Source organism: Haliaeetus albicilla, chromosome 4 (assembly GCF_947461875.1).
Source record: "Haliaeetus albicilla chromosome 4, bHalAlb1.1, whole genome shotgun sequence".
NCBI lineage: Eukaryota > Metazoa > Chordata > Aves > Accipitriformes > Accipitridae > Haliaeetus > Haliaeetus albicilla.
In genome coordinates, this window is record NC_091486.1 from 44335178 (window position 1) to 44359871 (window position 24694).

Below are 24694 nucleotides of genomic sequence, written 5' to 3' on the forward strand. Positions count from 1 at the left end.
CCACCACCCCATGACTATCATCTTCCGTCTACAGCCTGCTATAAGCATTTTCGCCCAGCCAGTAGTAAATGCTGTGTAGCACTGCAGGGTGTGAGACCTACATGGAAATATAAAGTAAGGCTTAGCGAGAGAAAGGTATACAGAGGCACGGTCTCGAGTGACAAGCTCGCATGGCTCTCTTCCTCCTGGGGGGGGCTGCAGGTGCCCCCCACAGCTGGGAAACCCACGGGCACTTCCTTAGTCCTCTTCCCCAGTCTTGGTCCTGTGCTTTATTCGTCCTTCCCGACACGGCCGCTCTGCTGGCATCGGCGGGAGGAGGTGACGGCGGGGGACACCCCTACAGCCCGCTGCCCAGGCACAGCAGGCCCCCCCTCCCCAGCCCCCTGGGACTGCCGGAGGCCACAGGGACCCCACAGCACCGGAGGTAGCTCCCGACTGCCGCCGACGCCGTGGACCCCACTGTCGTGTTTTGCGGGTAGGAGCTGAGGATGGGCCCGGGCAGGGTGACCACGACAGTGGGGGGCTGGATGACGGCGGTGGAGTCCCCGCAGCGACGGAAGCAGGGCTGGCTGCAGCTGGTGGCCAGCGGCTGGGGACTGCAGGAAGAGGGCAGGCACAGGTCGTAGCAGGACATCGCTCGGCGAGGACGTACACCTGAAAGCCAGAGCCAGGGCATAAATGCAAGGCAGCGGCTGGTCCGTCCCTGCTGAGCCCTCATTCAGCAGCTCCCATAATAGAGGTGCAGGAGAACTAGCTAGAGGGTGAGCTTGGATGGTTTAGAAAGCCCGAAGGAAGGCTTTCCAAATGGGCAGGAGCCAGCTTCCCCCTTCCCTCGCCCCACAACCCACTTGGGAGAAGCGAGGAATTTGGTTTGAGCTGCACGTCTGGGGAAGCTGGAGGCACCAGATGCTGCGAGCACTGAGAGCAGACCCACTCCTGCACGCTGCCTGCCTTCAAGCTGACAGCAAGCCTTCAGCAAGCGAAATGCTCACCGAGATGCATCTAGTTGTAGCAAAACCCACTTAAATCAATACAACATGAGTGAGCTGGACTTAATGCAAGCTGAGCTATCCCATCCCAAAACATAAGGGACCTCTGATGCCCTTCCATAAACGGGGACACATCAATCCCTCCAATCCGGGCATGTGCTATTCTGTTTTTTTCTTCAGCAAGGAAAACCATGCAGGCTGCACCTGGCTATGTGGTTACGGACCCTGCAAGCCCTGCATCCCGCAACCCCCTGAACTCCTCATTCTGGAGCAGAAATAAACCCTTCCCTGACACCCTCCGGAGGTGGGAGGGAGGCAGGTAACAAACCTTGAACTCTTGCGGAGGACCGGGCACCAGGCATCGGTGAAAGCAACAGCTCAGTGGGGAGGAGACGGAGCCTGTCTCGACTTACCCAGACGGAGGCGGCGGCGGCAGCTGGGAGTAGGTTGTGGGGCAGGGCACGGAGCGGGGTTTTATACGGTGCCCCAGCCCCTGGGGGGGAGCGGGTGCATACCTTCCGCCTGAAACTCCCCAACAACCGGCAGTTTTCTCCTGGAAAGCTCCCCCGACTGATTAAACAGTTCCCTCTTTCATCTGTCATGTTTTGCTTCCATTTCATACTGAGTAAGATTGAAATGATTTGGGCTACAGCCATTAATTACCTTGCTTCCTAAGGCCAAAGTACATTTTAGGTCTTATGCCACCAGGCAGGAGAGTGTTTCAGCAGAATTTAGGGCAGGCGCATCCCTGGCGCATCACTCCCCATCTTCCTCCGAGCACAACAAATTCTGGTCCCAAGTCCACCGGAGGTGAGCTCAGGGATGTAGGCTGAACACAAGAAACATGCATTTGTAGGTAAAGCCTGCGACAGCGGTCTCATCGACCGCAGGAAAACCGGGGGGGCGGCAGGGGTGAGGGTGCTGGGGGACCATGCACAGCTGGGAGAAAAATGCTGGAGGACATTTCTCCTGCCTCAGCTGCCCAGGTACTACAGATGAAGACTTGAGCAAGCCTGGCATAAGCAAAACGTTATGCTTTTGGATCCACTTAGAGGATTTTGCCTTTTTTTTTTGTTATTATTCCTCATGTCTGGGGTATGAATTCTGGTTGGAAGGCACATCACATTTTACAAGCAAAGTAATCATGGGCTCTGGAGTCCACCCCTGAAGGTGACGCACGCCAAAAGTGACTGATTTTGCACCGTGAGCTGATTTCCGAGGCCAAGAACTTTTCCATCCCGCTCTTTGGATATGCTAACAGCGGTGAGCCAGAAGTTCACAGCTATGCTTCCTTGTGATGGAGTGACATCATCAAGACATTTTTAATTACAGGCTGTGGCGTGGCACCGGATTGCTCTGCTGAAAGCCTGTTAGCTGCTAAACAGCCAGGGAGTGCAAAAGTCCCTACCTGCACTTAAACGTGAATCACCTGCATGTTGGGGAGAGGGAGTCGCTGACATGGTCCCAAGCAGGGGAATGAGCCATCAGGCTCTAGGGGCAACTAAAGTTTGAAGAAGGCTTTTCATTTCACGCCAGCGGAGCCCAGATGAAGCCACAAACATCATCTGCCCCAGAATAAACCATGGCAGTACGAGGGCACATGTACTATGCATGTGTGGAGCCAGGGGTTGTCAGCATTGCTGTTAAAGACATGCCTTGTAGGGTTTTGGGGGTCATTTTAGTTCCTAGGGTGACTTGGTCTTGCAGAGCCATGGTTGATAGCACTGAATTGACCCTAGTGACTCCTCCCTGCCCAGCCTGCAAGGACAAAAAAGCCTTTCAGAGGTGCTGCGGTCAAGCCCAGCTATTTTTATCATCATTCGGGAAGGGGAAAAAGGAAATCAGCTTTTCCGAGGTGCAGTGGAGGACACGTGCTTCAAACAGAACCAACCTTACAGCCTGCTGGAGTAAGGCAGAAGGCTGTGCTTTCATCACAACCTCCTAAATGGCAATTTGGTGAGCAGGAAAAGATAAGGCTTTATTTTAAGCTTTACCTTGCTGCTTTTTGCACCAGTCTTGAATAATAAAATGATGCCACAGGTGCACCTTGGACCCACAGCCTAAGAATTAAACCCTTCTTTTGCCAATCAGGGTTTCTTCCCCTTCACTAATCATCTTCCATCTTTTTTTTTTTTTTTTTTTTTTGTGCCTCTGTGCACTCCTGTGATCCCAGGGAAGACAGCCCTTCCTGGGGGAACTCCCTTCCAGGCTTCCAGACACAGGCTAGGATCTTTTGATTTGCAGCCTCACTGTGTGTTTCAGTGTTGCAACCCAGTTTAAGTACTTGAGGTTCTGCTCACATTGGACCATCGTGTCCCAGAATATCATCCACAGATGCAGCAATGCTTGAAATAAATGCACAGGGGCATTTAGAAAGGGTATGTTGCTGAATGTGAGCAGATCTGTGTACTGAAAAAAGTCCTTTGCCTGGAGAAGGGGACAGGGGAAACAAAAGGCACGTGTCAGAAGTTAAAATAATCAGATTTGTGTAATGAATGAGATTAAAACAAAGGAAAACCATAGGGGAAAGAGCTCTTCCTGGAAATGCAAGTATTTAGGAGAAATACAAGGACTGTTTTTTCCAACCCCTATTCATTTCAGGGAATGAGCATTTTCTGCTTGAGACATGACTTTCTCTGGAGGAATGACAAAAATGAGAAAATTTCACCAAACCAAACACGTCAGACCGTTTTCTTAACTTCTGCAATGGATCCAGGATGTGTGGCCATCTCAGCCCAGGTTCTTCGTGCAGATAAGCCCAGGACAAATACTCACTATATTTCCCTTCCCATCCCCAGCCCCAGCAGCACTTTGCAACTCCAATTTCACCGCTCTGCATTTTGATTTCCAACAACCGAAGGGCTGGAAGTCTCTGAGACCAGCTGGAGGGTGGAAGCTTGCCCCTGCCCCAAAAATGTCTCCTGAAAGCCAAATATGAAGGTACATTTTGGAGCAGCAACGGACCCACTGCATCCCATCTCCAAGGAACGCCTGCATCCAGCGCACTCTCGCCTGGGGCTTGCCCCGGGGTCTCAGAGACCTGCCGGCAGCAGGACACGTGGGGACCGCTCCCAGGCGGCTGATGGGCGAGCGGGACACCCCGGTGCCAGGAAGCAGCATCCTGACGCAGACAGACCCACCCAGGCGGCTGCCCCTCCACCGCAGCCACGGAGCATCCTTGGCTGCCCGCGTCCTCGCCGGGGTAGACCCGGGGTGCTTCAGGGCCACTGGCTGCAGCCCGGGGAGCGAAGCCCAGCCGGTGCCGCTGGGGAGAACCAGGCTCTGGCTGCCGTGCGCCGCCCCGGGGCCGCAGATGATCCAGTTCCATGCCGCCACACGTCCCCTATAATTGCTGGGTCCCAGGTGGGCTGATGCTCCACAGCGTCACCCAGGCTGGCACGTCCCCCCCAGGAGGCCGCGTCACCGCGCACCAGGGCAGGGGCGCGTGTCTGCCGGGGCGGACACGGCCCGGCAGGGTCCAAGGGTGTCCCGAGGGAGTCAGCTTGTCTCCCCTCCTGGCTGCCTCTGCCCTGCAAGCCCCCAGGTCCCATCCTGCTGCAGCAGCCCCCAGGCCGCGCACCACCACCCGAGGGGGAGCCCGCACCCACCGCCCCTGCCCACGTCCCCCTCTCCAGCTGCAAGTGGGTGTTCCTCTGGGGCTGGAACCCCCTGCACCGAAACCCATGCCTTTTCCCCAGGAAATCTCCCGCATCCCTCCTGTAGGGCGCCTGGCTGTCCCGGCACGGACATCCCCTTTCCCGGGGCGGCGAAGCCGGCCAAGCACCGCGGCGTCTCGCGGCAGCGGGACGGGACGGGGCCGGTGTTCCCCTGCGGCCCCATGACTGTTTCTGGCTCGGGAGAGGCTGACGGAGGGTCCCCAGGGGCATCTCCCCAAGGCACGGCAAGGAAAGGTGGCCCTAGGGAAGGTCGAAAAGCCAGAGCAGGGCTCGCAGCACGGGCAGCTGAGACCGAGCGTCCTCGCCTTGCCTCGGGCCACGGCGCTGCTTGGCCACAGCCTCGTCTGCGGAAAGAAGGGGTGGGAGCGGGGAAGGCACCGGCAAGGCTGGCGCAACACGTTTCCCCAGGTGCGTCGAAGCACAGACACGCTCTGAGAAACGCGAGGCTTCCCTCTCTGCAAGACCGCCGGGAATTCGGCAGCTAAACACCTCCCAGCAGGCGGTTTTTTACCTCTTTCCTCTTCACCTTGCAGCCGCTCACCCTCTCCTCTCCCCAGCAACCTCCACTGCGAGCGCTGCTGCAGACAGGGGAGGGAGCTGCCAACAGCCAGCAGCCGTGCCATCCTCAGGAAAAGCACCTCTGGGGCGCGGGGATGGCTCAGCGAGACACACCTTTGTCCAGGGCTGGCTTTTGGCTCCCGTGGGCGCGACAGGGCTTGCGTGCGAGGTGCAGAGAAGAATAAATTGGCTGCCAGACAGCAGAAGGGAAGAAAGCGGAGCCCAGGCTCAGGGTGTGCCCGCGTCGCTGCCCGGCCGGCACGGCCAGCCTCTTGCTGCCCTTCCCTGCCCAGGGTTTGGTGCTTTGCCTCCTGGAGGAGACGCAGCTGGCTGGCAGGAGGGCTCGGGGAACGGGGGGGCACGGTACCCCGCTCCTGCACGGGAGCGTGGGGCCTGGCACGTTGCACGGAAGAGCAAGGCAGGTCCCCAGCAAGCGGGAGCAGCGATCCAGGGGCAGACGTGTATTTAAGCTGGCAGGGCAAAACAGCGAGTGGCGGGAGGGAGCCGTGCACGCCAGGGACTGCACCAAAAGGTTGCCCCTGGGTGGGGTCCCGCGACGAGGGTGGGATTCGAACCCACGCGTGCAGAGCACAATGGATTAGCAGTCCATCGCCTTCACCACTCGGCCACCTCGTCCCCCACTTCAGTGCCTTTTGTGGGGATTTTTTTTCCCTCGTATTTGACCAAAGGCTGCAAACCTGTTGCTGCTTCTTCAGGGTATCCTCTGGGGAGCCAAGCTGGGCAGGCAGAGCCCCGGCAGCCCCTGCGCCTGGCCGTGGCAGCCATCTGCCCACCTGCCTGTTGCAGGGCAGCTGGACAGGGCAGCAAGTGTTTGCAATTTGCAATTCATTTGCCCTTCTCCGTGTTCCCTTCTGTCTCTGTATCCAGAGGATGACAAAGGGCGAGGTCGGATTTATTTTTGCCATAAAAGAGTGTGCCCCAGGCTTTGTTACTTGTTGCAGGTCTCCATCCCCCCCACGCCACCACCTACTTCCAACCTGTGTCCAAATGGGTTTCCTGCATGATTCAGCACCAGTTGTGCAAATGAATGGGGAAGATGGGGGGGGAGCCAGCACTGGATGTACCTCTTTATTTCCCAAATCCTCTGGGGTCTGGAAATAGTGTGGGTCATCTCTCCCCCGAGGTCCTGAGGGAAAGGAAGCAGAAGGAAACTCCTTCCCCCCAGAGTGGGATCACTTGGGACAGAGGGGTGGGGGGCTCCACTGCTCTGGGCAGGGCAGAGACCCCCAGCTTGGGGCAGGGAGGAAAAACAGCCCCAGGGCCAGGCACCACTGGGAGTCGAACCCAGGATCTCCTGTTTACTAGACAGGCGCTTTAACCAGCTGAGCCATGGCGCCCACCTGCCCCACTGCCATGGGGTGCCCCCCCAACACACCTGACCCTCTGCCCACCCCACCCCCCACCGTGCCCCACACTGCTGCCCCAGGTCTGGGGTACCGCAGCCCCTAAACCCTTCTCTATCTGCTGCTGGGAGCACCTCTAGTGCTGACCCTGGCCCCTGGCACAGGGAGCCCAACACATCCCCTACCAGTGCCAGCTGGGTTTTGGGGTCCCAGCCCCTGTGGGGATTTGCTGCCCCCCTCCCCTTCCCGTGGCAGAGCCCTGCCAGCTGCCCCCAGCCCCTGCACTGCCCCAAGGTGACTGCCTCTGTCTCAGCTCTCTTTCTAGCTCCTCACCCCAGGGGTCCCCAGGGGTCCCCAGGGCATTGCCCACCTGCCTGGCTCACCCATGAGTGCCCAAGGCTGACCCAAAAAATCTCAACGTGGCCTCTGAGGGCTCAGGCACCCCCAAACTCTCTAGTTTTTTGAGAGGTGCATGAGATACCAGAGGGGGGGAGAGTGGCCAAGAGCACCTTGCCAGTGCAGTGGGTGCTGGTGACACCCATGGTCACCCAGCTCCATTTACCTCCTCGTGGCCTGGCCTGACCCCTGTACTGGGAGGAGGACCTGGGAAGGGGACTAAGACCTCCTTGGCCATTGCCACCCAGCAGGAAGGCGGAAACACGGAGGATGAAACACAGCCCTGCAGCACCCTCCAGTCACACCAGCTGTCAAAGGGGACCCTCCACTGGGGATGTCCCAGATGCCTGGGACCAGCAGCTCCTGGGTGCAGGGGAATCTGTGCTCTCCCTTGCACAGGTGCTGGCAGCGCAGGCAGGGCTGGAGCAGGGTCCCTGTGGGGCTGGGGGGGGACAGGATCGGGGCTGGGTCCCAGCTGTGCACCCCGGCTCGTTGGTCTAGGGGTATGATTCTTGCTTAGGGTGCGAGAGGTCCCGGGTTCAACTCCCGGACGAGCCCTCCTTTTGCGCACCCACCACCCCACTCCCACCCAGCTGCTCCCACCACCACCAAAATTCACCCCAAGCCTCATGGGGAAGGGACACAAGCTGCCTCCAGACCCCACAGCACCCAGGCAGGGGAGGGAAACACCTGTGCGCATTCCCTGCAGCCTCTCTGTAGGTGCTGGGAAGCATCCCCAGGCCAGCTGTGCCCACTGGCAGCCCCAGGGCTATTTTAGGGGACCTGGGGGGCTCTGGCAGCCCCACAGCTGGCAGGGAGGGGGTCTGGGCAGGCAAAAGGACATGGAGATGCTGGGGGTTGAACCCAGGGCCTCTTACATGCAAAGCAAGCGCTCTCCCGCTGAGCTACATCCCCTCTGCATGGGCAGGCGTGGGGGCCTGCACAACTCCCCTCACCCCCCACCACTGACCCACCGCTCACCCCCCACGGCCCTGACCCCAAAAACAGGCCCTCGGGGCACACGCTGATGGCAGCACCCGCTCTGCTCTACGGTGCCCAGCGCTGCCTCCCGCTGCCCTTTCCCACCCCTTCCTCCACCCGCCTCCCTGCCCATGCCCCTGGCAGCCCCTCGCTGATGGCTCTTGGGGGTCCGTCCTGCCCACGGGGACGTGCCAGACAGGACCTGGCACCGGCCCCTCTGTGCAGGGCACCGCTGCCCTCTCTGTGCCCCGGTTGTGCCATGGCCTCACGCAGTGCTGGGGAAGGTGGGTGCCCAAAAGGAGGGCTCGTCCGGGAGTTGAACCCGGGACCTCTCGCACCCTAAGCGAGAATCATACCCCTAGACCAACGAGCCGGGGTGCGCAGTTGCCCGGGCACCCCCCCCCTGTGCCGGGCAATGGGGTGCTGGGGGGGGGGCACTGCTGCCCAGGGACCCCGCGGCACCAGGAGCTGCTTTTTGGCGACGGGCCCTGCCAGCGGGCCCTGGGGAGCAGAGCGGGGCTGAGGGTGTGTGCGGGGATGCACCGGCCACCCTGAAGAATTCCTGCTTCCCAGGAAAAGGGGCACCCAGGGGGGCCAGGGTGTGCCTGTGGCGGGGGGCAGGTGTCCCCCCCAGGTGCCCAGGATGGGGGCTGTGATGGCCGAGGGGTGAAGGCGTTGGACTCGAAATCCAATAGGGTTTCCCTGCGCAGGTTCGAATCCTGCTCACAGCGAGAGATTTTATCCCTGCCTGGGTGGCAACACTGGGGATCCCCGGGGGCCTTGTGGGACCTGGCTGGGAGGGTGGCAGCAGCCAGGGCAGTCCCCGCCCTGTGCCTCCTCCCTAGGGAGCAGCTCCTGCACCCGGTAACCTGCTCCCTGCCTGAGTTCCCAGCAGTCCCACACACTGGGGCTGTGATGGCCCTGGGACAGGAGGGCTACAGGCCCCCATGGGATTTTCCAGGTTTTGCTGACCCACAAGAGGTTACGAAGCAGAGAAGTGAGGTGGGGAGGTGTGGACCACTTTCCCAAGATGGCAAGAGGCTCCCCATCATTGCCCTGTGCCATGTCCCCAGGGGGCTGGGGGAGCCAATGGGCAGAGAGCAGAGGGGAGGGAGCGGGCAGTGCCCCGGGGCAGCCCCCACCTGTGCTGGGCACCGGTTGGCGTGTGCAGTGTATGATTCTCGCTTAGGGTGAGAGAGGTCCCGCGTTCAACTCCTGGACAAGCCCTCCTTTTGGGCACCCACTGCCGGGCACAGCCCCTGTGGGGATGGGCCACACACAGGGGGACAGCGCCAGCACAGGAGGGACAGGCGGCCTCCCCAGCTCGGCCACATTCCCTGTTGCTGGGACGGTCCCACCACTGACAGGAGCAAGGTGCTACCCGCTGCCCTGTGGCTGAAGAGACGCGGCTCAGCGATGGCCTGGGCTTGTCCCCTCCTGGGTGGGGAAAGGTCTGTTGGGGCAGATCGGGGCCCTGCTGCCACCACATCCCACTGGGCAACTCTGCCCGGTGGCAGCATCCAGAAAACCATGTCCCAGCTCTGCCCCACAGCTGTACCCCTCTGCCCTGACCCCCTCACTACCCTGGGGGCACCTGAGGGATACCCAGTGCCTGCAAACCCCCGAACCCCACGGTCAGCAGCTCCGGGGGGCTGGGGAAAGAAGCAGTGACAGGGATCTTCTGGGAGCAAAGAGAAAGCCAGGTCAGAGGGGGACATCAGCTTTGGGGGACCCCCCGTTCAGGAAGAAAGGCAGGGGCTGACGCTGCAAAGCACCGGCCGTTTCCACCTCTGCGAGAGCCAGGGAGATGGTTGGGAGGAGGAAAACCCCCGGAGATGGTGGGAATCGGAGATGCTGGGCACTGATGCCCCGTGGCCACCTCCAGCGGCTGGCTCCGTGGACCGGCCCCAGCAAGAGGGACCTCCGTGCTCCCAGAGTGTGCCGAGGGACACACACAGCCTCGGCTGTCCCCCCAAAAGTGCGTGGGGTGCAGAGGCTGGGGGTGCAGGGGGGTGCGGCACCCCGGCTCGTTGGTCTAGGGGTATGATTCTCGCTTTGGGTGCGAGAGGTCCCGGGTTCAACTCCCGGACGAGCCCTCCTTTTGGGCACCCACCTTCCCCAGCACCGCGTGGGGCCGTGGCGCACCAGGGGCACGGCTGCGCGGGAGTGAAAGAGTTAATGTCTCAACCCTTGTGGTGGGGCAAGTTCTGCTGAACGGCGAACTCCGCATAGCAAGAACTCCGCCCGGCAGGGAACCCCGGGCGGAGAGGAGCGGATCAGCACCATCAGCAACAGGAGGGCGAGGGGAGGGCGGGCCGTGCCGGAGGGTGCGCAGCTCCCAGTTCGCGTGTGCTGTTCTGATACGCTGAGCGGGGCAGCTCACCGCCCGTGGCCAAAGATCACGTCTGCAGGGAAGGGGAAACTACTCCCCAAACGACCCCCGAGCCCGCGGACCTATTTCCCGAAGGCGCACAAGCTGCCCAAGACACCTAATGAGCCTAGTGAGTTCGAGTGCCCGCCCGAAGGAGGGGGTGTAAGAGTCGGTCAGAAAATCAGCATCGTCTCAACATTGTCGTCAGGAACAGGAACACTACGCTACCTGACATCGGCCTGTTTGGAGCGCAGCGGACGGTCCCGAGGATGGAAGGTACCTGGCTGGAACCCTTAGAGATAACCGCATGGTACTGTCTAAAAGGATGGATTGCAACTGTTGCCATAACGTCGAAGACGAAACCATGAACGTTAGACGAACTTTGCTTCATTATAATACCAAAACACACCTCCTGGTCGAAGGCTGCCCGCCTCCAAGACTTACCACGCCTCGGACGCTGACCCCGCGCCTGCGTGATAGCCTCGCTCGAGAAGGGCGGAGATATGATAATTGTATTCTGGGAAGGGCGGAGATATGATAATTGTATTCTGGGAAGGGTGGAGATATGATAATTGTATTCTGAGAAGGGTGGAGACTCCTGAGGCAGAGGTGGAGCCAGGTGTGTTACTAGCATAAAAGATGACTTCTGAACAACGGGAGTTTGAAGCTTCCCCACCAAGGACCACGACGGTCGACGACGCAGCAGCATCAGCTGGACCCGGGACCGTTAGGACGTCTTGAGATCAGCGGTGGTAGCTATAACCTCTCTTTCTCCTCTCTCTAAACTTTACTTTACTTTTCTCCTTTCTTTCACCCATCTCTAACTATTGTGTGCCTCCTCACAGGCAATACAATAAAGTTTTACTGTGTGATTACTGCTATCCCCCTTGGTGTTGGTCACCTTAATTTTGCACTTTCGAGATCGCAGCAAACGAACCATCACGAGTCCACCGAGTGGACCGTGACAGGGGGCAAGGATGATAAAAGGACAGAAACTGAAGCCCTATGCGTGGGTGCCCACCGGAACAGGACCCCTCGGCTGACTGAACGAACGCTGGACACAGGACCGGTGACCTCTCTCTGTTCTTCTCCCCCCCCGGCTTCTTATCTCTCTCTTCTCCCCTCTCTCCCCTCTTGCTCTCTTCTCTCTTCCGTAATCCCTACGCCTCATCCCTTTAGACATAAACCGTTGGCCAAGTCTGGGTCTAGGAGTGGATCCAGCTGCCCCTGGGCTCTTCTCTGAGAAGGAGTCTAGAAAGCCAGGGGGTCTGCTCTGAACCTCGGGACTCAACGGGAGGGCTCTCATTGTCTTCCCTGAACTGATTCCCAAATGAGCAAGGCCTGTAGTATATGTTTGGTGATGTAGGGTTAGCAAATGTTACACAGTTTAATGACATAGTTTCATGCCAATTCTTGTTGTGAGCATACCAATTTTGGTGGTGAGCATGCCATTTCTTGTTGTAAGCAAATAAAATTTGGGTATTGTGAATGAAAGGACCCCGGTGTCGTTTCACCTTAATCCTGACCTGGGAATCAGCAAACCTGAGTCCTCGTCCAGAGAAATTGGGACGTGACAACGGTGAGGGCAGCGGTGCCCTGCACAGAGGGGCCGGTGCCAGGTCCTGTCTGGCACGTCCCCGTGGGCAGGACGGACCCCCAAGAGCCATCAGCGAGGGGCTGCCAGGGGCATGGGCAGGGAGGCGGATGGAGGAAGGGGTGGGAAAGGGCAGCGGGAGGCAGCGCTGGGCACCGTAGAGCAGAGCGGGTGCTGCCATCAGCGTGTGCCCCGAGGGCCTGTTTTTGGGGTCAGGGCCGTGGGGGGTGAGCGGTGGGTCAGTGGTGGGGGGTGAGGGGAGTTGTGCAGGCCCCCACGCCTGCCCATGCAGAGGGGATGTAGCTCAGCGGGAGAGCGCTTGCTTTGCATGTAAGAGGCCCTGGGTTCAACCCCCAGCATCTCCATGTCCTTTTGCCTGCCCAGACCCCCTCCCTGCCAGCTGTGGGGCTGCCAGAGCCCCCCAGGTCCCCTAAAATAGCCCTGGGGCTGCCAGTGGGCACAGCTGGCCTGGGGATGCTTCCCAGCACCTACAGAGAGGCTGCAGGGAATGCGCACAGGTGTTTCCCTCCCCTGCCTGGGTGCTGTGGGGTCTGGAGGCAGCTTGTGTCCCTTCCCCATGAGGCTTGGGGTGAATTTTGGTGGCGGTGGGAACAGCTGAGTGGGAGTGGGGTGGTGGGTGCGCAAAAGGAGGGCTCGTCCGGGAGTTGAACCCGGGACCTCTCGCACCCTAAGCGAGAATCATACCCCTAGACCAACGAGCCGGGGTGCACAGCTGGGACCCAGCCCCAATCCTGTCCCCCACGGCCTCGGGCACCGCACATGGCAACCGGTGCCCAGCGCAGGTGGGGGCTGCCCCGGGGCACTGCCCTCTCCCTCCCCTCTGCTCTCTGCCCATCGGCTCCCCCAGCCCCCTGGGGACGTGGCACAGGGCGATGATGGGGAGCCTCTTGCCATCTTGGGAACATGCCACTTCCTGACCTACCCCAGGGTAACAAAGCCTGGAAAACCTTGCGGGGGCCTGTACCCCTCCTGCCGGGTGCACGCCTGGGTCCCCCTGTCCCAAAGGGTCCCTGCTGCCCCCTTTTCCTGGGGAGTGGGAATTCTTCAGGGTGGCCGGTGCATCCCCGCACACACCCTCAGCCCCGCTCTGCTCCCCAGGGCCCGCTGGCAGGGCCCGTCGCCAAAAAGCAGCTCCTGGTGCCGCGGGGTCCCTGGGCAGCAGTGCCCCCCCCCAGCACCCCATTGCCCGGCACAGGGGGGGGGTGCCCGGGCAGCTGCCCACCCCGGCTCGTTGGTCTAGGGGTATGATTCTCGCTTAGGGTGCGAGAGGTCCCGGGTTCAACTCCCGGACGAGCCCTCCTTTTGCGCACCCACTGCTGGGCACAGCCCCTGTGGGGACAGGGCTCAGACAGGGGGACGCTGCCCTGCGCAGGGGGGACAGGCGGCCTCCCCAGATCATCAGCTCCTGCAAACACCAACATTCACCCCAGGCTCCCTGGGGAGGGGACACAAAGTTCCACCACACTCTGCAGTGCCTGGGCAGGGGAGGGAAAGGGCTGTGGGCATTTCTCCAGAGCCTGCAGATGACAGGAATCAGCCCCAGGCCAGCCATGTCCACTGGCAGCCCCAGGGCTTTTCTGGGGGGCCTCGGGGGGGTCTGGAAGCCTCACAGCTGGCAGAGAGAGAGTCTGGGAACGCAAAAGGACATGGAGATGCTGGGGGTTGAACCCAGGGCCTCTTACATGCAAAGCAAGTGCTCTCCCGCTGAGCTACATCCCCTCTGCATGGGCAGGGGTGGGGGTCTGGGCAGCTCTCCTCTCCCCCCACCACCGCCGCACTGCCCACTGCTCAGCCTGCTCTGCCCCAGGGCCCCAAATACAGACTGTCAGGGGCTGCACTCCACCATCCCCATTGCTGCTTCTGAGAGTCTGTATCCTGGCCTTGGGGACATGCCCACCCCCCCACGCCTCTGCCCATCCCTGCTGCACCAGGCACTGTTGCCCTCCCACCACCCTGGCCCTGGTCCCACCACGGGCTGGGGTCACTCATAGCAGCTGAGGGCAATGGGTGCGCAAAAGGAGGGCTCGTCCGGGAGTTGAACCCGGGACCTCTCGCACCCTAAGCGAGAATCATACCCCTAGACCAACGAGCCGGGGCACTGCATGATGGCAAGAAGTCCCTTATTGAGCTCCAGCGCTCAGGGAACTGGTTGGAGTGGGATGGGACCTGAGGAAGCTTTTTTTGGCCCCGATGTGTGTTCACACCTGGGAGGTCCCCCTTGTTCTCCCCTGGCTCCAGGGCTGGCACCTGGACATGGCCATGGGCTGTAGTTGCCCTGGCTCCCAAAGCCATGGGGCCAAGAGGACCAGCGGGCAGCAGGACCCCCAGGTGGAGAGAGCTCCTAGGCAAGGGGATGTAGCTCAGCAGGAGAGCGCTTGCTTCGCATGTAAGAGGCCCTGGGTTCAATCCCCAGCATCTCCAGCTTTTGCTTCCTCAAACCCACTTCCTCCACAGGGCAGTGGTGATAAACTCTACTTCTGCCTCTGGAAGGCATTCCCAAAGGTGTGCCCGCACCCTGCACCATGTACATGGTGGCAGTGGGCCCCTGGAAGCCCCTTCCCAACCCAGGAGGGGACGAGCCCAGGCCATGGCTGAGCCATGCCTCTTTGCCCACAGGGCAGCAGGCAGCACCTCAGTCCTGGCAGTGGCGGGACTGTCCCAGCAGAGGGGACGTGGCTGAGCTGGGGAGGCCGCCTGTCCCCCCTGCGCAGGGCAGCATCCCCCTGTGCATGCCCTGTCCTCGCAGGGGTTGTGCCCAGCGGTGGGTGCCCAAAAGGAGGGCTCGTCCGGGAGTTAAACCCAGCCCACCAGTGCCTAGTGCCCTCCTCTTCCTCTCCAGCCATCAGCTCCCATGGGATGGGGCTGCCCTGGCCCCCAACCCCATCCAGCCATGGGTAAAATTCTCTCGCTGTGAGCAGGATTCGAACCTGCGCAGGGAAACCCTATTGGATTTCAAGTCCAACGCCTTCACCCCTCGGCCATCACAGCCTGTGGCTTCCCCCTGTGGGGCAGGGACACCCCTGGTTTGCCCTGGGGTCTGCCTCTGGGGAGAAAATGCCTGCTAGCCTGCTGTGGGGCCATCTGCACAGTCCCAGTACCCTTTGGCAGCCACAGTACCCACACATGCTGGGGTTGGGAAAAGGGAATATCCAAGGGTATTCACCGATGGCTGGGAAAAAAATCCAGGTACAGCCGAGAGCCTGGCCACAGGGCAGGCACCAAAGGGAAGCGTCCTCCAGCGATGCCCTGGGAGACAATGGGTTTCAGAGGCAAAAGGACATGGAGATGCTGGGGGTTGAACCCAGGGCCTCTTACATGCAAAGCAAGCGCTCTCCCGCTGAGCTACATCCCCCCTATGTGGGCAGGGGTGGGGGCCTGGGCAGCTCTCCTCACCCCCCACCACTGCCCCACTGCCCACCGCTCAGCCTGCTCTGACCCCAAACACAGACCCTCGGGGCATGCACTGCCAGATTTTGGGGGTCCATCCTGCCCACGGGGACGCACTCAGCCAGGACGTGGCACCAATCCCTCTGTGCTGGGCACCGCTGCCCTCATCCTACCCTGGTTATGCCACGGTCCCACCCGAGGGAGGCAGGTGCCCAAAAGGAGGGCTCGTCCGGGAGTTGAACCCGGGACCTCTCGCACCCAAAGCAAGAATCATACCCCTAGACCAACGAGCCGGGGTGCTACACCCCAATGCACCCCCCCAGCCTCTGCACCCCACGATTTTGGGTGTTGTTGAGAGTGGCTGATACTGCCTTTTGCCCCTGGCACAGCCTGGAGCCCACAAATCTATCTCACTGTGCCCAGGATGAGGGGCCAGTGTTTGGAGGTGGTCACAACACACAACTACCCTGGCCGCAGTGGCCGTGGGGGCAGTGGGACCATGGGGGTCAGCAGGGACCCCTGGGCACAGCCCTGCCCATGCAGAGGGGATGTAGCTCAGCGGGAGAGCGCTTGCTTTGCATGTAAGAGGCCCTGGGTTCAACCCCCAGCATCTCCATGTCCTTTTGCCTCCCCAGACCCCCTCTCTGCCAGCTGTGGGGCTGCAAGGCCCCCCCAGAAAAGCCCTGGGGCTGCCAGCAGGCACAGCTGGCCCAGGACTCGGGGGGGACAGCAGTGATGCGTGGTGGGCACAGTGGTGTCTGCAACCCACACCAGGACCCCCAAGAGAGGGAGCTGCCCTGCCCAGCCCAATGCTGTGGTGTCTGTCAGGGGGAACAAGCAACGAAAGCCAACAGCTGGCTCCAAATGAGCTCTGTATCACCCAGACAAAGCAGGGCAGGCTTTGCCCAAGGAGAGGATTCCTCAGGGGGTTGGACCCAGGTCCTCTCCCATCTGAAGGTGGAACAGTACCCCAAGCCTGTGTTGGGCTCCCCAGCCCTCCCCCTTTACCCCACAGCCATGGGCTCAGTGTGGGTCCCAGCTGGCCCACTGGTAAAAGCATCTACAGATAAACTCACCCCTGACACCCCATGGCTGTGTGTCCTCAGTCTCTCTGGTGGGTCCCCCCTCAGAGGGGAGGGTTTCACCTGGCCCCAGGGCAAGTGGTCTATGGCTCCCTGCCCTATGTTGCCTCGCTCTCCCGGGACTGTCAGGGAGCAGGTTCACTGGTGCGGGAGCTGCTTCACATAGAGGACGAGGTGAGGTGCAGGGGTGGGGGGCTGCTGGGGAGCCCAGAACCCTCCCACCCCTGCTTTTCCCCAGCCCCAGTCCGACTCCCATAGGGGCGGGTAAAATTTCTCGCTGTGAGCAGGATTCGAACCTGCGCAGGGAAACCCTATTGGATTTCGAGTCCAACGCCTTCACCCCTCGGCCATCACAGCCCCAGCCCTGGGCACCTGGGGGGGACACCTGCCCCCCGCCACAGGCACTCCCTGGCCCCCCTGGGTGCCCCTTTTCCTGGGAAGCAGGAATTCTTCAGGGTGGCCGGTGCATCCCCGCACACACCCTCAGCCCCGCTCTGCTCCCCAGGGCCCGCTGGCAGGGCCCGTCGCCAAAAAGCAGCTCCTGGTGCCGCGGGGTCCCTGGGCAGCAGTGCCCCCCCAGCACCCCATTGCCCGGCACAGGGGGGGGGTGCCCGGGCAACTGCGCACCCCGGCTCGTTGGTCTAGGGGTATGATTCTCGCTTAGGGTGCGAGAGGTCCCGGGTTCAACTCCCGGACGAGCCCTCCTTTTGCGCACCCACCACCCCACTCCCACCCAGCTGCTCCCACCACCACCAAAATTCACCCCAAGCCTCATGGGGAAGGGACACAAGCTGCCTCCAGACCCCACAGCACCCAGGCAGGGGAGGGAAACACCTGTGCGCATTCCCTGCAGCCTCTCTGTAGGTGCTGGGAAGCATCCCCAGGCCAGCTGTGCCCACTGGCAGCCCCAGGGCTATTTTAGGGGACCTGGGGGGCTCTGGCAGCCCCACAGCTGGCAGGGAGGGGGTCTGGGCAGGCAAAAGGACATGGAGATGCTGGGGGTTGAACCCAGGGCCTCTTACATGCAAAGCAAGCGCTCTCCCGCTGAGCTACATCCCCTCTGCATGGGCAGGCGTGGGGGCCTGCACAACTCCCCTCACCCCCCACCACTGACCCACCGCTCACCCCCCACGGCCCTGACCCCAAAAACAGGCCCTCGGGGCACACGCTGATGGCAGCACCCGCTCTGCTCTACGGTGCCCAGCGCTGCCTCCCGCTGCCCTTTCCCACCCCTTCCTCCACCCGCCTCCCTGCCCATGCCCCTGGCAGCCCCTCGCTGATGGCTCTTGGGGGTCCGTCCTGCCCACGGGGACGTGCCAGACAGGACCTGGCACCGGCCCCTCTGTGCAGGGCACCGCTGCCCTCTCTGTGCCCCGGTTGTGCCATGGCCTCACGCAGTGCTGGGGAAGGTGGGTGCCCAAAAGGAGGGCTCGTCCGGGAGTTGAACCCGGGACCTCTCGCACCCTAAGCGAGAATCATACCCCTAGACCAACGAGCCGGGGTGCGCAGTTGCCCGGGCACCCCCCCCCTGTGCCGGGCAATGGGGTGCTGGGGGGGGGGCACTGCTGCCCAGGGACCCCGCGGCACCAGGAGCTGCTTTTTGGCGACGGGCCCTGCCAGCGGGCCCTGGGGAGCAGAGCGGGGCTGAGGGTGTGTGCGGGGATGCACCGGCCACCCTGGAGAATTCCCACTTCCCAGGAAAGGGGGCAGCAGGGACCCTTTGGGACAGGGGGACCCAGGCGTGCACCCGGCAGGAGGGGTACAGGCCCCCGCAAGGTTTTCCAGGCTTTGTTACCCTGGGGTAGGTCAGGAAGTGGCATGTTCCCAAGATGGCAAGAGGCTCCCCATCATCGCCCTGTGCCACGTCCCCAGGGGGCTGGGGGAGCCGATGGGCAGAGAGCAGAGGGGAGGGAGAGGGCAGTGCCCCGGGGCAGCCCCCACCTGCGCTGGGCACCGGTTGCCATGTGCGGTGCCCGAGGCCGTGGGGGACAGGATTGGGGCTGGGTCCCAGCTGTGCACCCCGGCTCGTTGGTCTAGGGGTATGATTCTCGCTTAGGGTGCGAGAGGTCCCGGGTTCAACTCCCGGACGAGCCCTCCTTTTGCGCACCCACCACCCCACTCCCACCTGGCTGGTGCAGAGCTTATTTGGGACCCCGCCGTTGACTTTTATCTCCCAGAAACACCCCGCAGTTGCCAGGGCTTTGAGCTTAGCGTGACACACAGAACTGTCCCTCATCCCCGGATTCCCAACCCTGTGCCCAGGCCCTCTGGTCTTACAGGTGACCCTGGTGTTGGGGTGGCAGCAGGATGGGGACAGAGGCAGTGGCTGTGGCACATCCCATGGCTGTGGGGCACCCCATGGCAGTGGGGCAGGTGGGCGCCATGGCTCAGCTGGTTAAAGCGCCTGTCTAGTAAACAGGAGATCCTGGGTTCGACTCCCAGTGGTGCCTGGCCCTGGGGTTCTTTTTCCTCCCTGCCCCAAGCTGGGGGCACAGCTGGGGATCTCTGCCCCGATCAGGGGACACACTAGAGGATTTTCTCCACTGCCCGCAGCCTCCCATCCTTTTGCCCTTTGAGGAGGGTCCAGCTGCAACTTCTCGGTTACCCCCTTAGTTGGGGGTTGCATCCCGGTCCCCTGGCAGGGCCAGCTGCAGCTCCCTGCTTCTCTGCCCCGCTGCCCTGGTTTGCCCTCTCCCAACGACGAAGTATGCTCTTACCAGAAGCTTATTTCAGGGTAGGACAGGGACAGTCCTGGAGATTCTGAGGAATATCTGGAAGTCTGGGTGGGGGCAGAAAGGACTTGGGAGCATCTCTCAGAACCACGGTAAGTGTTGGGGGGCTGGCAGCAGCACATACGCAATGATGGAGCCCATGGGGATGAGGGGAAGGTGCCCCCTGAGGGTACCAGGGCTAAGGCATCTGCCAGTGGATGTGAGGTCCTAGGAAAGTGGACCCCGGGGCACAGGCTTTGCTGTGGGGCTGGGTCATGGCATTGGGTGCCCTGCAGGGGGTTGCCAGTGTTCGTTAAGGGCAGAAGAGATGCAGATCATTCAGGGCCGTGTCATCCCTCTTCAGGCCCCATGCAGGATCCTGCTGTGTCTGGATGCCACACACCACGCGGGGGCACCGGGGGCTCCAGCCACCCCACTGGCCCCAGGCAGACCCTGGCCCCTCCAGGACATGCCCATCAGAGCAGGCAAAGTGGGCACTGGTGGTGGCCACTTCATTGCTCAGGAGCCTGCACTGCGGTGGCTGGACTCACAGCACGAAGCCCACTAGGTGCCCTCAGTGGGTGCACCAGCGGGCCTCCAACCAGTGGCCCCAACTAGATGGGGAAGAGAGAAGATGGTCAGTGCTGAGGCCAGGAGGTGCAGGAGGAGGAGAGAGTGCAAGCCCTTCAGAGCTGGGGGCAGCTGTGGAGGAGGTTCTCCAGACACAGGGAGGGGACAAGGACCACCAGGAGCTCACCTGCCACTCTGGGACTCAGCTGTGTAGCCGCCACTGGGGTCCCCACTGCGGGAGCAGTGCAGCCAAATCCCGTTGAGTGCCGTGTCATCCTCCATCACACCCTGGGGTGGCTCTACCTGTGAGGGAACAGATGTTCCCATGGGAGCAGAGTCCCCCAACGCGTTCTACCTGTGAGGGAACAGAGTTCCCATGGGAGCAGAGTCCCCCAACGCGTTCTACCTGTGAGGGAACAGAGTTCCCATGGGAGCAGGGTCCCCCAACCAGCCGTGGGCACCGGCGCAGAGGCTGCACCTTGAAGCTGACGCCACTGGTGTAGAAGCCCTTGGGGCACATCTCCAGCCAGGCCCAGTCTCCCCTGTTGGACATGGCGGTGACCGAGGTATCCCTCTCACCCAGGTCCTGCCCCTGCGGTGCTGTGCCTGTGAGCCCCACGAGCAGCAGCAGGACCTGTCCCCCCAGCATGGCTGCTCTACCTGCAGCCAGCTCACCGGGCCCTTTATGCCTAGCAGGGCTGGCAGGAGGGACCTGGCAGCATCTCAGTTACCTTCCCAGGGTGCCCAGGCCTGTCAGATGGCCAGGATTAGCTGCAGGAGAGGGCTAATCCCCCTGCCAGGTGGGGTGCAGGGAGCTGATCCACCAGGTCTTTGTTTGGGTCCCTCTCCAGGCAGCTTGCCTGGAGCCACTGGGCATCACGGTGCCAACCGGGGCTCAGGGTGGTGTGGGGCCAGGGCACTTTCCTCTCCCCCCTCCAGGCTCCCACCGTGTGCAAGATGGGATTTGCACTCTGCCTTTTGCTCTTTCTTTCTTTTTTGCAGTTAAAATGAATGGGCATGTTCACCGACCCCTCTGATGCAAATCCCTTCCCGTCTTCTCTGCCCTCTCTCCCCAAGGTATCCATTTCATCATGGCTTCATGCTTCATTTGTCCCAGTTTGCTTTCCAGTTGCGCTCTCCTCTTTTGGAGGGTTATCGTTTTATTTCTTAAGAGCCATTTTCTGCAGTAATAGCTGTTTTAAGGATTTCTGAGTGGGTTTCTTCCATGAGTCTTGGATAAGAGACTTCCAGCCACCTCCATGCCAGGACCTGGGTGCCCTTTTAGATGCTGCTTCAATTTCTTCTGCCTGAGCTCTTTGGTTTCCTCCTGCCATCCTCTTTCCAAAGTCAAACGCTACTGCGGAGGGACTGCTGACCTCTTCCCCTTGGGAGGATGCAGTCGCCATGGTGGCCCAGGTCCTTGCTACTACATCCCCCCCCGCCCCCCTCCGGGGCTCAGACACCGCTGGGAGTCGAGCCCAGGGTCCCCGTGTGCCAGGCAGGGGCTTGAGCCAACCCCGGCCGCAGGCCCGCCAGCCCCGGCTGTCCCCATCTCCCCCCCGCGCAGCAGCAAAAGTCCCGACGAGGGTGGGATTCGAACCCACGCGTGCAGAGCACAATGGATTAGCAGTCCATCGCCTTCACCACTCGGCCACCTCGTCCTGCCCCATGCCGCGCACGGCCCCGCCCCTCGCTCACCGGCGAACGGGCCCCGCTGCCGCCCTGACGGCAGGTCGCCGCTGCCCCGCCGGGGTCCGGCCCGGCCCGGCCCGGCCGCACCGCCGGGGGAACTGCCCGCCGCGCTGGTGGCCGGCCCCGCCACCCGCCCGCTCGCTGGAGGCCCGGCCCGGGCCTGATCTACCGTGGCCCTCTTAGCGCAGCCGGCAGCGCGTCAGTCTCATAATCTGAAGGTCCTGAGTTCGAGCCTCAGAGAGGGCAGCGCTTTTGCCGCCCCTCCTGGTTGGCAGTGGTGGACGGGGCGCCATTTTGCTGCCCCGCGGCCGCCTGAGAGGGCTCTGCGGTGGGCCCCAGCCCTGTCCCACCACCACCCGAGACCCTCCCCTGCATACCCCCCGCCCCAGGGCCCGCAACTCCCCCTCCGCGGCGAGGCGGCCCTGCAAAAAGACCGGCCCGGTGCCGCCGCGACCGTCTCTCCCCCGCCAGGAGGGGCGGCAAAAGCGCTGCCCTCTCTGAGGCTCGAACTCAGGACCTTCAGATTATGAGACTGACGCGCTGCCGACTGCGCTAAGAGGGCCACGGCAAGCCGGCTCCGGGCCGGGCCCTCAGCGGCCCCGCGGCGGGTACCGGCGGCGCGGACTGAGGCGAGGCCCGGTGGCGGCGGGGAGGGGCGGGGCCATGCGCGGCGCGGGGCAGGACGAGGTGGCCGAGTGGTGAAGGCGATGGACTGCTAATCCATTGTGCTCTGCACGCGTGGGTTCGAATCCCACCCTCGTCGCGGGACCCCACCCAGGGGCAACCTTTTGGTGCAGTCCCTGGCGTGCACGGCTCCCTCCCGCCACTCGCTGTTTTGCCCTGCCAGCTTAAATACACGTCTGCCCCTGGATCGCTGCTCCCGCTTGCTGGGGACCTGCCTTGCTCTTCCGTGCAACGTGCCAGGCCCCACGCTCCCGTGCAGGAGCGGGGTACCGTGCCCCCCCGTTCCCCGAGCCCTCCTGCCAGCCAGCTGCGTCTCCTCCAGGAGGCAAAGCACCAAACCCTGGGCAGGGAAGGGCAGCAAGAGGCTGGCCGTGCCGGCCGGGCAGCGACGCGGGCACACCCTGAGCCTGGGCTCCGCTTTCTTCCCTTCTGCTGTCTGGCAGCCAATTTATTCTTCTCTGCACCTCGCACGCAAGCCCTGTCGCGCCCACGGGAGCCAAAAGCCAGCCCTGGACAAAGGTGTGTCTCGCTGAGCCATCCCCGCGCCCCAGAGGTGCTTTTCCTGAGGATGGCACGGCTGCTGGCTGTTGGCAGCTCCCTCCCCTGTCTGCAGCAGTGCTCGCAGTGGAGGTTGCTGGGGAGAGGAGAGGGTGAGCGGCTGCAAGGTGAAGAGGAAAGAGGTAAAAAACCGCCTGCTGGGAGGTGTTTAGCTGCCGAATTCCCGGCGGTCTTGCAGAGAGGGAAGCCTCGCGTTTCTCAGAGCGTGTCTGTGCTTCGACGCACCTGGGGAAACGTGTTGCGCCAGCCTTGCCGGTGCCTTCCCCGCTCCCACCCCTTCTTTCCGCAGACGAGGCTGTGGCCAAGCAGCGCCGTGGCCCGAGGCAAGGCGAGGACGCTCGGTCTCAGCTGCCCGTGCTGCGAGCCCTGCTCTGGCTTTTCGACCTTCCCTAGGGCCACCTTTCCTTGCCGTGCCTTGGGGAGATGCCCCTGGGGACCCTCCGTCAGCCTCTCCCGAGCCAGAAACAGTCATGGGGCCGCAGGGGAACACCGGCCCCGTCCCGTCCCGCTGCCGCGAGACGCCGCGGTGCTTGGCCGGCTTCGCCGCCCCGGGAAAGGGGATGTCCGTGCCGGGACAGCCAGGCGCCCTACAGGAGGGATGCGGGAGATTTCCTGGGGAAAAGGCATGGGTTTCGGTGCAGGGGGTTCCAGCCCCAGAGGAACACCCACTTGCAGCTGGAGAGGGGGACGTGGGCAGGGGCGGTGGGTGCGGGCTCCCCCTCGGGTGGTGGTGCGCGGCCTGGGGGCTGCTGCAGCAGGATGGGACCTGGGGGCTTGCAGGGCAGAGGCAGCCAGGAGGGGAGACAAGCTGACTCCCTCGGGACACCCTTGGACCCTGCCGGGCCGTGTCCGCCCCGGCAGACACGCGCCCCTGCCCTGGTGCGCGGTGACGCGGCCTCCTGGGGGGGACGTGCCAGCCTGGGTGACGCTGTGGAGCATCAGCCCACCTGGGACCCAGCAATTATAGGGGACGTGTGGCGGCATGGAACTGGATCATCTGCGGCCCCGGGGCGGCGCACGGCAGCCAGAGCCTGGTTCTCCCCAGCGGCACCGGCTGGGCTTCGCTCCCCGGGCTGCAGCCAGTGGCCCTGAAGCACCCCGGGTCTACCCCGGCGAGGACGCGGGCAGCCAAGGATGCTCCGTGGCTGCGGTGGAGGGGCAGCCGCCTGGGTGGGTCTGTCTGCGTCAGGATGCTGCTTCCTGGCACCGGGGTGTCCCGCTCGCCCATCAGCCGCCTGGGAGCGGTCCCCACGTGTCCTGCTGCCGGCAGGTCTCTGAGACCCCGGGGCAAGCCCCAGGCGAGAGTGCGCTGGATGCAGGCGTTCCTTGGAGATGGGATGTGGTGGGTCTATGCCAAGGATGCACGCAGCCTCTGGACCAGTCACAATGGGATATTTATGCCACTCGATCCTAGTTAGGCTCACTTCAGCCTCCAATGCAGTTAACTGTCAGGATGGCCCTGTCACACCAGAAATAGATGGATTCTGCCCCTTTATGGCTTGATGGCATTAGAGTACACTGTGGACCGGTGTCTACTAGAGCCTTGTACTCCTATGGGTCTGACGTGCCAGGCCATCAAATCCACACTGTCCAATAGACCCTGTTATCCCTTTCCTCCACCTGGCTGGAGGAAGGGCCCCTCTAATTCTGGTCAGAGTGTCCATTACCCACTTCTTGTAAAATTGACTTAAAGGGACTTCTAAGAGGATCAGAACGAAGAACAGCCCTTCTATGCTGTTTGGAAACTGGAGCAGCATTTTTCCTGAAAGGATCCCCTTTTGTGATTGTTTTTCCTCACAACTCACGTACCTGTGCATCTAGGACCGAGATAGGTTTTCCATCCCACTTCCTCATGTCCTCTCCGTCAACACACAGGTAAAACTACAGCATACCCCGTAGTGTGTACCTTCTATATTCTCTCTCTTGGTCAGAGGAACACTCACTCCTAATAGCCGAGATACTGGTCCATACAGGCGGGGAGTAGGACATAGCCTCTTTGAATTGCTGGAAATCCCAGGACAGCTTCTCCACAGCCAAAATGCAGGCTTGTAGGGACGAG

At 62.0% G+C, this 24694-nt stretch overlaps 1 protein-coding gene and 27 non-coding genes across 28 annotated transcripts; 12 read left to right on the forward strand and 16 right to left on the reverse strand.

The window, feature by feature from the left end:
• Nucleotides 1-5778: 5778 nt before the first annotated feature.
• TRNAS-GCU (transfer RNA serine (anticodon GCU)) lies at nucleotides 5779-5860 on the reverse strand. The gene has a single exon. It is a non-coding gene; the product is annotated as a tRNA-Ser (tRNA).
• A 648-nt stretch (nucleotides 5861-6508) lies between these two features.
• On the reverse strand, nucleotides 6509-6582 carry TRNAT-AGU (transfer RNA threonine (anticodon AGU)). The gene has a single exon. It is a non-coding gene; the product is annotated as a tRNA-Thr (tRNA).
• An 888-nt stretch (nucleotides 6583-7470) lies between these two features.
• On the forward strand, nucleotides 7471-7542 carry TRNAP-AGG (transfer RNA proline (anticodon AGG)). Its single transcript has one exon. It is a non-coding gene; the product is annotated as a tRNA-Pro (tRNA).
• Nucleotides 7543-7827: 285 nt separating this feature from the next.
• On the reverse strand, nucleotides 7828-7899 carry TRNAA-UGC (transfer RNA alanine (anticodon UGC)). Its single transcript has one exon. It is a non-coding gene; the product is annotated as a tRNA-Ala (tRNA).
• A 367-nt stretch (nucleotides 7900-8266) lies between these two features.
• TRNAP-AGG (transfer RNA proline (anticodon AGG)) lies at nucleotides 8267-8338 on the reverse strand. The gene has a single exon. It is a non-coding gene; the product is annotated as a tRNA-Pro (tRNA).
• Nucleotides 8339-8614: 276 nt separating this feature from the next.
• TRNAS-CGA (transfer RNA serine (anticodon CGA)) lies at nucleotides 8615-8696 on the forward strand. The gene has a single exon. It is a non-coding gene; the product is annotated as a tRNA-Ser (tRNA).
• A 1293-nt stretch (nucleotides 8697-9989) lies between these two features.
• TRNAP-UGG (transfer RNA proline (anticodon UGG)) lies at nucleotides 9990-10061 on the forward strand. Its single transcript has one exon. It is a non-coding gene; the product is annotated as a tRNA-Pro (tRNA).
• A 2162-nt stretch (nucleotides 10062-12223) lies between these two features.
• On the forward strand, nucleotides 12224-12295 carry TRNAA-UGC (transfer RNA alanine (anticodon UGC)). The gene has a single exon. It is a non-coding gene; the product is annotated as a tRNA-Ala (tRNA).
• Nucleotides 12296-12580: 285 nt separating this feature from the next.
• On the reverse strand, nucleotides 12581-12652 carry TRNAP-AGG (transfer RNA proline (anticodon AGG)). The gene has a single exon. It is a non-coding gene; the product is annotated as a tRNA-Pro (tRNA).
• Nucleotides 12653-13176: 524 nt separating this feature from the next.
• TRNAP-AGG (transfer RNA proline (anticodon AGG)) lies at nucleotides 13177-13248 on the forward strand. The gene has a single exon. It is a non-coding gene; the product is annotated as a tRNA-Pro (tRNA).
• A 350-nt stretch (nucleotides 13249-13598) lies between these two features.
• Nucleotides 13599-13670, reverse strand: TRNAA-UGC (transfer RNA alanine (anticodon UGC)). Its single transcript has one exon. It is a non-coding gene; the product is annotated as a tRNA-Ala (tRNA).
• A 301-nt stretch (nucleotides 13671-13971) lies between these two features.
• Nucleotides 13972-14043, reverse strand: TRNAP-AGG (transfer RNA proline (anticodon AGG)). The gene has a single exon. It is a non-coding gene; the product is annotated as a tRNA-Pro (tRNA).
• Nucleotides 14044-14300: 257 nt separating this feature from the next.
• TRNAA-CGC (transfer RNA alanine (anticodon CGC)) lies at nucleotides 14301-14372 on the forward strand. The gene has a single exon. It is a non-coding gene; the product is annotated as a tRNA-Ala (tRNA).
• Nucleotides 14373-14857: 485 nt separating this feature from the next.
• On the reverse strand, nucleotides 14858-14939 carry TRNAS-UGA (transfer RNA serine (anticodon UGA)). Its single transcript has one exon. It is a non-coding gene; the product is annotated as a tRNA-Ser (tRNA).
• Nucleotides 14940-15231: 292 nt separating this feature from the next.
• TRNAA-UGC (transfer RNA alanine (anticodon UGC)) lies at nucleotides 15232-15303 on the reverse strand. Its single transcript has one exon. It is a non-coding gene; the product is annotated as a tRNA-Ala (tRNA).
• A 256-nt stretch (nucleotides 15304-15559) lies between these two features.
• On the reverse strand, nucleotides 15560-15631 carry TRNAP-UGG (transfer RNA proline (anticodon UGG)). Its single transcript has one exon. It is a non-coding gene; the product is annotated as a tRNA-Pro (tRNA).
• A 251-nt stretch (nucleotides 15632-15882) lies between these two features.
• Nucleotides 15883-15954, forward strand: TRNAA-UGC (transfer RNA alanine (anticodon UGC)). Its single transcript has one exon. It is a non-coding gene; the product is annotated as a tRNA-Ala (tRNA).
• Nucleotides 15955-16695: 741 nt separating this feature from the next.
• TRNAS-CGA (transfer RNA serine (anticodon CGA)) lies at nucleotides 16696-16777 on the reverse strand. Its single transcript has one exon. It is a non-coding gene; the product is annotated as a tRNA-Ser (tRNA).
• Nucleotides 16778-17050: 273 nt separating this feature from the next.
• On the forward strand, nucleotides 17051-17122 carry TRNAP-AGG (transfer RNA proline (anticodon AGG)). The gene has a single exon. It is a non-coding gene; the product is annotated as a tRNA-Pro (tRNA).
• A 285-nt stretch (nucleotides 17123-17407) lies between these two features.
• On the reverse strand, nucleotides 17408-17479 carry TRNAA-UGC (transfer RNA alanine (anticodon UGC)). The gene has a single exon. It is a non-coding gene; the product is annotated as a tRNA-Ala (tRNA).
• Nucleotides 17480-17846: 367 nt separating this feature from the next.
• TRNAP-AGG (transfer RNA proline (anticodon AGG)) lies at nucleotides 17847-17918 on the reverse strand. The gene has a single exon. It is a non-coding gene; the product is annotated as a tRNA-Pro (tRNA).
• Nucleotides 17919-18442: 524 nt separating this feature from the next.
• Nucleotides 18443-18514, forward strand: TRNAP-AGG (transfer RNA proline (anticodon AGG)). The gene has a single exon. It is a non-coding gene; the product is annotated as a tRNA-Pro (tRNA).
• A 282-nt stretch (nucleotides 18515-18796) lies between these two features.
• Nucleotides 18797-18870, forward strand: TRNAT-AGU (transfer RNA threonine (anticodon AGU)). Its single transcript has one exon. It is a non-coding gene; the product is annotated as a tRNA-Thr (tRNA).
• A 320-nt stretch (nucleotides 18871-19190) lies between these two features.
• On the reverse strand, nucleotides 19191-20350 carry LOC104314631 (vitelline membrane outer layer protein 1 homolog). Its single transcript, XM_069780521.1, is given in 3 exon segments — nucleotides 19191-19745; nucleotides 19889-20004; nucleotides 20180-20350. Coding segments are annotated over 3 exon segments (588 nt in total). The 3' UTR covers nucleotides 19191-19444.
• Nucleotides 20351-21280: 930 nt separating this feature from the next.
• TRNAS-GCU (transfer RNA serine (anticodon GCU)) lies at nucleotides 21281-21362 on the reverse strand. Its single transcript has one exon. It is a non-coding gene; the product is annotated as a tRNA-Ser (tRNA).
• Nucleotides 21363-21566: 204 nt separating this feature from the next.
• TRNAM-CAU (transfer RNA methionine (anticodon CAU)) lies at nucleotides 21567-21639 on the forward strand. The gene has a single exon. It is a non-coding gene; the product is annotated as a tRNA-Met (tRNA).
• Nucleotides 21640-21882: 243 nt separating this feature from the next.
• TRNAM-CAU (transfer RNA methionine (anticodon CAU)) lies at nucleotides 21883-21955 on the reverse strand. Its single transcript has one exon. It is a non-coding gene; the product is annotated as a tRNA-Met (tRNA).
• A 119-nt stretch (nucleotides 21956-22074) lies between these two features.
• Nucleotides 22075-22156, forward strand: TRNAS-GCU (transfer RNA serine (anticodon GCU)). Its single transcript has one exon. It is a non-coding gene; the product is annotated as a tRNA-Ser (tRNA).
• The last annotated feature ends 2538 nt before the right edge of the window (nucleotides 22157-24694 follow it).